Below are 10,296 nucleotides of genomic sequence, written 5' to 3' on the forward strand. Positions count from 1 at the left end.
GCTATATTATATCTTTTGAATATTTTGTATTGTTTAACAACAGCTGGGGGTGACTCAGCAGCCACAGCTCCCAAAGTGAGCTGTTCCAGTGGAACTTCTAGAATTTCATTCTCTTGATTTCCACCCTTTGTGAAGTAAAGGACAATACAGTCACCTTGTGAGGTCCTAATATTATTGTTGTTGAAGGCTTCATTGAGGTTGGGGCGCCATTGTGTTATATATTGTGGTCTGCAGATTTTAGAGTCTAAACAGACAAGAGAGAAAGAATGATGGAGGAAAAATAGACACAATGAATCAAAGGAATATGCCCAAGGTCATACAGTAGGGTCAGAAAAAATACACTTCTCCTGGCTCAAGCTTAACTGCCCTGAACTCTAGAGAAGACTGTTCTAGGCAATTATTGGATTTGATTGTGCTTCAGAAGAAACTAAAAGGTTAATTTAGTGGATTGGGAAGAAAGAAAGATCTGTAAGTAGGGAGGCAAATAGAGGCTAGTACACTGCATCCTTTCCCAAACCTTTTGTCCAGCTTGTCTATTTATATTGTAAGCTCTTTGGGACATAGACAGTGTCTAGGCCCCGTTCTCAGGCAGTCATTAAGTACTACCTATTTTTATTGTTGCTGTTGTTGTTGTTATGTGGCTACTGATGATGATGGTGATGAATAGGAATAGGGAAAAGACAAAGAGATGATCTTGTAGATGTACTAGTCTGAAACTCAAGAGATTTGGGTTCAGTTTCCCACTCTCTATCCCAGTCTCAGTCTCTGATTTAAAAAAGCCATTTACATTCCCTGCACCACAATTCCCCATCTAAGAAAACAATTCTTCCTCTTTTGTCCACCCTTTTCCTGTCTTGTCTAATTAAGTTGTACGTTCTTCAGTGTGGAGACTATCTTAGCATATGTATGTATAGTGGGACGTGTGATGGGGCCCAACAACAACTAGGAGTCTAGGCAATACTATAACAATAATACTAATACTGTAATGCATATAATAAACAATTGTTTACTAATAAGACAATAATTGAGAAACTAGAGAACAAAATCCCCCTATCAGTTATAGTGATGCCTCCCCAGTAGTTTAAAGTACTGATGTAACTGGGGCAATAGGGGAAAGAGAAACAAAAGTGGGAGACAAAGTAGAACGGTGCTGTTTTGCTTTTCTTCTATGACATTTAATCAATGGCCTTAGACTTTAACCACTGCCATTCTTAAGTCAGGCATCCAGTAAACCAAGACTGCATTGAACCTGTTTTTTAGCATTCAGAATTGCCACACAATGACATTTTTAGAGCAGCCAGACCAGACCACCTGCTTTTATTGCTGATACATCAGCAAATCCATGTATCATTCGGAACTGGGGAAGCTTCATGAGATTTGGAGAGGTGGCCCATTGCCTTTGGCTGCCCACAGTTTTCTGCTGCCTTCGCTCAGTATTGGGACAACAGGAAATACAGCTGTGTTGTGCGCTCTTCTGCCCCCACTCAAGAAAAAAGTTATGTGATCAGACAGTCATCAAGCATTCTGCTGCTTGATTGGCAACTTCCTCATGCTGAACTTGTACATTTTTGAGCTACAAAAAGGAATAAGACTGGCCAGTCAATCAAACACACCCTTGTGATCATCGTGGTAACATGGTGCGCCCATTGAAGTGGGAGCACGGGGATCCATTCCTTGGGTCAAGTGTTCACAACAAGGTTGCAAAGATAATGGATTTGTTTGTACAGCAGTGATTTTTGAGGGCTGAGACAGTGGCAGAAAGGCATGGCCAGATCTCTTTGCTGTTAAGGACCAAACGTGGCTCTGTTCCCCGCTGCAGCACTAATAAAGACAGAAAAGTGCTGAGTTAAGATGATTGGCTTACTCTGAGGAATGCTTCCTTCATGCAGTGAGTGCAGGAAAATGTGCAGGGGCTGAGAGGGGAGTTCCCTGTGGCCTTCCTTACACTTATTTATGTATGGAACAGCAGACACTGTACAGCGCCACCTGACCAAGACTCGGAAGCCCGTATGGGTGGTATAGTGCTCGCCATGTTCCAGAACAGGCTTTCTGTACCCCCAGGGGGCCACAGAGTTTCAAGGTCCACTTGGTGTGTCTTGGTGTGCTCATGCATGGGTGTAGCAGAAGGAGAAAGTCAGGGAGCACAGGTGGATTTTGCCCTCAAGACTAAGTCCTGACTCAGTTTTTTTTCATGCTTTGCTCACCCAAGGGGTCTTTTTTTCTTATTCTTACCATAGCAAGATGTATCTTTCTGCCAGTTGCTATTTCCAGTGTCTTGAGACTGTAAGTATTTGAGTAATGTTATTAATTCCTTTTCCTTCTTTCTGCAGGGTTATTTAAAGCAGTGCCGGAAGAGGAGAGACATGTTCAGCGATGAGCAGTTGAAGGTCATATTTGGCAACATTGAAGATATCTATAGGTTTCAAATGGGTTTTGTCCGGGACTTGGAGAAACAGTATAACAATGAGGACCCCCACCTCAGTGAAATTGGACCTTGCTTCCTGGAACATGTAAGTCTTTGAGGCAGAAGGAATGGAAAGGCAAGGGCAACCAGAAATTAATTGGTGTTCATTGTTTTGGGTGGTAAGTTTCTCAGGTTACAGTCTGCAGACTACTTGATATTGTGAGAAAGGAGTATGGGGCAAACCCAGAAGTGAAGCATAAGATTATAAGTGACCTCTTACAATCAGATCTCATCAGTCTATTTCCATTCATAAAACTGAGTGTGAGGTCACTAATTGGTCACTAATCATCAGCATAGCCAGAAATAATAGATAGTCTAAGTTGATCTTACACTGCATGCACCTTGCTGAAAGAAAAAACAGATGCATTCTCCTGGGTCCTTGGGCTATAATTTACACCAACAGGGACTCCATTCACTCATCATGATACAGGCATCATAGGAAATAAGGAAGATCAAGTTAATGCAAGGAAGTGTAACTTACTGCCCCTTTGCATCATTTCTGAATGTGGCCCTGTTGGTCAGGATCGAGTAAAGCTGTTCAGAAATGGAATTTTTTTTGTGAAGCAATTATAAATGTCTGAAGACATTTTAATTCTTCATATTTAATCAAAGGAATGATTTTAAACAAGTTTTAATTGTAAATTTTTACTTTAGAAAAGTTTGAGTTTTCATTTTTGGGGGGGTTTTCTTTCCTTCACTTCCCCCTTTTTCCTTCCTCTTCTTTTCTCATTTTGCTACTGAAGCAAGACAAGAGTGAAAAGAAGGAAAAGTAGTAACCTGAGCGAGAGAAAGGAGCAAAAATAATTCCATCATCTAGTTTTATTTAAAAAATCAAACAAAAGCCAACAGCAGCAACAGTCCAAATCACACGACCTCAGAACTGTGGGGAGAATGCTCCATCCGCCAGCTGTTTCTGAGTTTGGAAAAAAGATGTTTTTGTTTGATAAAATGGATATCTCAAACCCTACACTGTTTCTTTTTCTGTTCCTTGGTTTTGTTTATCCCTATGAGGTTATGTATCCCCTTGTGTTTCAGCTTCCCTTTCTACAAAATGGAGACAATACTTATCTGAGGAGAAGGTTGGCAAGATTGGACTAGCTAATCTTCATAGAGTGAATTGGGATATATATAGATCAAAATATCCTGTATAACTGCAACAACAGACAATATTGATATCCCTCTTGGAGAGCTATAAGCCAACCTAATAGGGTTTCAGGCACTAGGGTTACACAGATATAGAGTACAGCTTTATAGAAACTATTCTTAAGGAATTTGATAAAGTATGAGATCTTTCCTACTTTTAAAACCATCCAATGGGTATAAATTTTCATTATTAAATTTTATAGCATGGTTTGGAAATGTTAACCCCCACATTTTCTTTGTCTGTTGAATTGTTATAGAACTTTGCCATAAGAGATGTATTATTTTATCATATGCACTGATGATGGTGGCCATGATATAATTACACAAAAACCTCCATGCTTGACACCTTTATAATGATAGTAAAACTAATTAGAGCGGTAAAAAAATAACAAAGATTTCTTGGAGAGGGTAGAAACCCTCAAACTTTGGGGCATTTAGCTGGCATATATCTACTAGGACTCAAAGAAAAAAACTTTATAAGGCATGTTATTCCATACTGGTCTTCTACACAGTGTTTCTTGTACTGTCATCTGAAGCAACTTGTCCTGGCCACAGTCGGAGATGAACTCTTGATCTGATCATAACTGGCAATTCCTATGTTTGTTCCTCAAGTTATGGTACACCTGAGATTTAGCTCTGTGAAAGCAATTTGCAAATATCTGGCTCATTATATGATAGGTTGTTTTCAAAGAATGGTTTTAAAAATAACTCTTAAGCCGCTCTCAAACCCATGTATGACAAGAGCACCAGTTGTTTGGTTAAACAGGAAAAAAAATCACCATCATCTGGCATTTCTAACTGCCTGCCAACTGAGTAGAAAACACACATCCGTGACTAACAGCAAGGTATATTAGTAAGGAATAAAAACCCAGCTAAATGTATCCCCACCCTCAACCGCTCCTCTTGTGACTTTGCTTCTCTGCTGGATGGGAGGGTACAAGGCAATGCTTCATGCTGCCTGAATGACAGCAAGGCAGCAGATAGCTTACTCATGCTAAACACACACTGAATAGGACATTTTAGCTGACAATATAGCCCTGGAGCGTTTAGCCCACCCCATTTTGCCAGTTACATAAGCCATGTATTATGGGAGCTGATAAATTGGCCAGTGTTGTAAATATGTCAGGAAATGTCAAGAAAATTACAGTTCTGCTTTTTTAGGCTTTCCTTTAGGGAGAATGAAGTGCTAAATCGGAGCTTATGTAAGAGGTGCTGTGATCCAGGATGCAGATCCGTTTATGTATAACTTCATTACTTACAGTCATGGCTGGGCTGAGCTACATTTCACATTAGCAACACTTCAGTTATTATTAGAGAAACTCATTGTAGACAGTAATAAAACTTCATGGGATATCATTAAAACCACTCACCACTCACTTCCCTTAACTGCCACTGGTCTTTTAATCAAAGAGCATCCTTATTTTCGAGGAGCTATATTGTAATAGCATCATCCCTCATTATATTTTTAGGCCTGGGGCCTAGATGTTACAGGGAATCTGCAGATAAAGAAGCAGATTGGATAACCCATACCACAGAACGGTAGGCTCTCCCTTGGGCTGCCAGGCTAGTCTGCTCCGGAAAGCCTCCCCACATGGTTATGACGGGAGGAGTTTGGCTTCCAACTGGGACTTAGGTCCCTTGAACTCACATGCTCTTCAAGAGCCCTTGAAAGAGAAGTGATTCTCAGTCAGCTTGCTGAGGCACCGTAGGGTAGTAATCCAATACTAGGCCTCCCTGTGGTTGCTGGGGTATCTTTCTTTTATTTATTTTAATTTATTCTTGTTAGCAAGTTGAGTAGTTGATTGTTCCCAGTGTTTGTCTGATGTGCTCTCCTCTCTTCTCTCTGTGTCTCTCTGCATGCATTCTTCCCTCCCACCTCTCACAGCAAGACGGGTTCTGGATCTACTCAGAGTACTGTAACAATCACTTGGATGCATGCATGGAGCTCTCCAAGCTGATGAAAGATGGCAGGTACCAGCATTTCTTTGAAGCGTGTCGTCTGTTGCAGCAGATGATTGATATTGCCATAGATGGTTTCCTTTTGACACCAGTGCAGAAGATCTGCAAATACCCCTTGCAGCTGGCAGAGTTACTGAAGTACACCGCACAGGATCACAGGTATAGAGAGCTTTATCACTAAGTTTGTGTTTCAAAAGCTTTTACTAATTCGGGACTTGGGTAGCCTTTTCTGTATATAGCATTTACACACAGTAAATAGCAAGTGGTTTCCTCTCTTTCCAGTTCTTGTATCCAGCTACTTCTCTTCAGGATAACTTGTTAAAATGAAAGCAGGACAAAGCTGTAGCAACCTAGTTAGAAAGTGTGTTTGAAGTATTTGCCATCTTTGGAACCAAACTGAAATTTAATGTAGTCAGAGACCCAGACTAATTATATGTAGCTGTGATTTTTGATGCTACCTGCTGGCCCAGGTGAATTATTGATTCAGATAGGTGGTTAGGATGCATTAGTCAAAAAGGTTCATTTCCCTCTTGTGACAATGCATTCCTTACATAAGGACCTCTAAGATATGAACAGAAATGGGCGAGGGTAGCAATTCAGATCTGAAAATACTCAAATTTAAGGAAAATGCAAATCCTGATCTGATTTTTCCAGCTTGGTTCTTTCCCTGGTTGTGAAACATGAGTTTGGTTCTGAGAAGCACCTAAGAAATGGAATACTTCTCTCTACTACCAGGATCTGCCAATCCCACATGACTTCTGATGTCTCTTGCGGTTTTCTGAGGTTTACTTCAGGACAGAAGTATCATGGGTCTGATTACTTAAACTGGTGTAGATCTAGAGTAACTCTGGTGAAATCAGTGGAGTTCAAGTGGTGAGACACTCTTTTAAGTAAGAGGAGAATCAAGTCCTATAAGAATCTCTCTCTCCTGGCAGAAGGAGGTTAAAGGAAAGGGTTAAAAAAAGCTACATGTCTCAGAAACATCTCTAAAGATTTTTACCAGTTTGTGAATTGGTTCTGGGAATGGACAAAATAGTAATAAGAGTAGAGGGTTATGCTGGTTTGATCTGGTTCACAGATCTCTAATTTATGTTAGCCAAACTGAATGCAAAACTCTGAATATAAATGCCTCTACAGATTTGAGAGGCAAGGATTTCTCAGGGTGATATCTTTCAAAGCAGGTCTGCTGATGAAGAATGTCTTGCATTCAATAGTTTATCTAACTCTATCCCTACTATGCAGCTGGTCCAATAAAAGATTTTGCCCTAAAAAAATCCTTGCCTCCAACATAATTTCTGAACCATCACAGCTACAACATTACTTTTAAACTACCATCTTCAGATTTGGATATTGGATTTTCAGTCCCAGATCTCAATCCAAATTTTCTCTCTACCTTTATCCTAGAGCCAAATCAAACCCTGAGTTTTGAACTTCATGAATTCTAGGGTACTTGAAACCTGATCTGGAGCACAAATCTTGCGGCTTCTTCTCTTTTACAATCCCAAACCATTGTCACGTGATTGCTGTTTTGTGGTGCAAATGAGGTTTGTGGTTTCACAGAGCTTACAAAAAGGCAGCCTCAGAAAAGACAGCCTCAAATATATGTCATTTAAAGCATCCTTCTCTTAGTTAATTAGTAATAATATCAAATGGGACATTTACAGTATGATTACACCAAGAGTAAATTACATTTTTGGGGTCCAGCCTAATTTAAAACATTCATTTTGCATTGAAAATTAATACGTGAATTAATTTCAGCATCACCTGTGAGTGGATACTGTTAGGTCTTTTTCTTAGATGTTTCTCTTAGAGCTCTGTGTCTGTTATACACAAGTGTAAGGCAATGGGCCTGAATCCAAATTCCTATATCGTTCTATCTTAAGTTAGCACATGGCAATTTGACAGAAGTCCAGACTTACATCTTGATGGAGCCCTGAAAGGAAGCCATTGTATCCCAAATATAATTGGCAAGCAAATTATTGACCTTTAATTTTATTTTTAATGTTATCCTAATATTAATCCACAAGCCAAAAGCTTTGCTTCTGCCATATTTCTTCCAGGTTCTTTATCGGCTCAGCCGCAGACATGGGCTGAGAGCCCAAAAAGTTCAATCAGTGATTCTTGCTTTATTAATGCATGGAAGGAAAAATGCACGTTGGTTCCTCTCCAAAAAGAACATTAGAATTAGTGAATTAGCATTACCAGAATAAAGCCCAGTTCGACTGGCACCAGCCCCCTCCACATGGGTGCAGGAGTAGGAATAGTTTCAAAACTTGGCTCTGTTCAGTTGTTCATTGTCTCTGGGCTGATTCATCTGAATTTTTCACAAAGGCACAACTGTTCAGCTTCTCAAGATTTTCACCATTTAATATGAATGGAATATTTGAAGGTTATAGGTGCAACATTGCCTCCTGAGCACCTGGCCTTGCAAAGGCCACTGACTAGCAGTTTCATCAAGTTCCTCAGTGAAAAGTTTAAAAACAGATGAGATTCAAGAGAGGGAGTTGGCTTGGGATAGAAGGTGCCCTGAGGTTTTCCTGTCCATTCGACATTAAGAGCCCTTTTAAAATTGTGTATTTGTTTGTTTTGTTTTTTAATAAAAATGTAATATCTTTTCATTGTACAGGTAATACCTAGTGCCTGACCCAACCTCATCTGTCATCTGTGTCTATTGTCAGGTTATTGGCAATGTTGCTGGCTTGCTTTAAAAAATTCATTTCTACACTGGTAATGTCGTGTTGTTGAGAGACCAGTGCCTGAGATCTGAGTCTGAGTTTAGTGTGAGACTGTTCTGATCTATGCACCCAAGTTAGTTACCCTTATGGCCATGTATCACTTTTGCATGAGTATAACTGCCAGAGGCGCAGCTATGACCCTGTTTGTATAAGTCATGCACCGTTCCTTATCTTTACTGCTCTCTCAGTCCTCATGTAAGCAATTTTCTATGATCAGAATGCACAAATATTTAAAAGACTATATAACTGTCTCCATTATAGCATGGCTTCCCCTCTGTTCACACACCCACACACACACATTCATGATAAATACCAAAAGGTCCTCAAGAGCATTAGCTCAGCAACTTTTCACCATCTACCTACACATATTCTGCTCCTGAAAGCATCATCTCCAGCCACCATCTCTTTGTAGTAAAAGACCAAAACCATTCACTCATTAGGTTTGGAATTAGTAGGGACCTTGTGGAGTTGGCCAGGGTATTGCTAGATTCATAGATTGTAAGGCTGGAAGGGACCGCGGAAGATCATCAGGTCCAGTTCCCTGCACCAAGCAGGAAAGACAACTGGGGGTCAGGTGACCCCACCAAGGTGAACGTCCAGACTCCTCTTGAAGATTTCCAGGGTAGATGATTGCACCACCTCTGGAGGGAACTTATTTCACAGTCTGGACACCCTGACTGTGAAGAAGTTTTTCCTAATGTTGAGCCTGAATCGATCTTCCAGGAGTTTGTGGTTATTACTCCTGGTTTTCCACTTGGATGCCTTAGTGAACAATTGCTCACTGAGCCCTTGATGTACTCCCCTAGTGTAGTGGTAAGCTGCTACCAGGTCCCCTCTCAGTCTTCTTTTCTTCAGGCTGAAGAGTCCAAGATCCCTCAGCCTTTCCTCAAATGGCTTGCCTTTTAAGACTCTGACCATATTATGTGGCTCTTCTTTGGACTCTCTCAAGCTTGTCCACATCCTTGTTAAATTGTGGTGCCCAGAATTGGACACAGTACTCCAGTTGTGGTGTCACCAGTGCTGAGTAGAGTGGAACAGTCACGTCCTTGGCTTTGCTGGCAATGCATCAATTTATGCATGCTAGAGTATTATTTGCCCTACTGGCTACAGCATCACGCTGCCAGCTTAGTGCTGCCAAGCCCATAGGTGTGTTGGGAGTTGCTCATCCCAGGGGGGAGCACTTTACATTTTTCAACTTTGCAGTTCATCAGGTTCCAATCCATCCAACTTGCCAACCTGTCTAGGTCCGCCTGTATCTGCAGCCTATTGTCAGTTATTTCAGTCACATGCAGACCTGTAGGACACTGCTTGCCAGCTGACTAGGGTGGGACCGTTTCTAATTGGAGATCTACACGCCCACGTTTCACCTGCCACGACTTGATGTTAAAGGAATTGGTTCAGTACCTGTACGTGTAGTCCCATTAGTAGTCTCACTGTCATCCTGCGAAGGTCCTACATTCCTGAGGGCTCCGCCACCCCTACACCTTCGCCCATTCCACTGGGTTCTGTTCAGCCAGTTGGTCTTTCGACGTGACCTCAATTCCAAACAAAACAGGAGAAACAAGAAAACAAAACCAGGCACTCTTGGCCTGGGTTATTATTCCGGCTGCTTTTAGCTGAGAGCAAAAACAAAATTGACTTTTGTGAGGACAGTCCCTTTTTTCTGCCCCTTTCCTCTCTTTGGTGGCTCTCTCTGAGCTTCTTGTTGAGGTTGCCATGATTCCCTTTATCACATTAGGTCCATTGGTGACACCATTTTTGGGTTGTGCCACTTCTACGTGCTTCACGGTACCACAAATCTATAGTGCCCCTCTATTAGGGACATTACGGTACAAAACTCTCCCTCAGTGGGGCTTACTCTCTGCAAGAGTCTCCTACCCGCTCTCCACCTCGCTCTCAGGGTTCCCTGCAGCGTGTCGCCTTGCACCGCCTCCTCCTCCTCCTCTCCGTTCTACACTCCCCGCTCTTGCCTGTTCCGGGCTCTGTATACCAGCG

General features: G+C 41.5%; 1 protein-coding gene across 6 annotated transcripts in view; it reads left to right on the forward strand.

The window, feature by feature from the left end:
- Positions 1–10,296, forward strand: part of ARHGEF9 (Cdc42 guanine nucleotide exchange factor 9) — a 422,470-nt gene that overhangs the window by 317,687 nt on the left and 94,487 nt on the right. For all 6 annotated transcript variants that reach the window (XM_019521482.1, XM_019521480.1, XM_019521485.1 and 3 more), the window contains 2 exons: positions 2,331–2,510; positions 5,493–5,725. In XM_019521482.1, the coding sequence (XP_019377027.1) occupies positions 2,331–2,510; positions 5,493–5,725 (413 nt within the window). The remainder of the gene's footprint in view (positions 1–2,330; positions 2,511–5,492; positions 5,726–10,296) is intronic.

This window comes from Gavialis gangeticus, unplaced genomic scaffold (assembly GCF_001723915.1).
Source record: "Gavialis gangeticus isolate Ggan-Ray unplaced genomic scaffold, GavGan_comp1, whole genome shotgun sequence".
Taxonomy (NCBI): domain Eukaryota; kingdom Metazoa; phylum Chordata; order Crocodylia; family Gavialidae; genus Gavialis; species Gavialis gangeticus.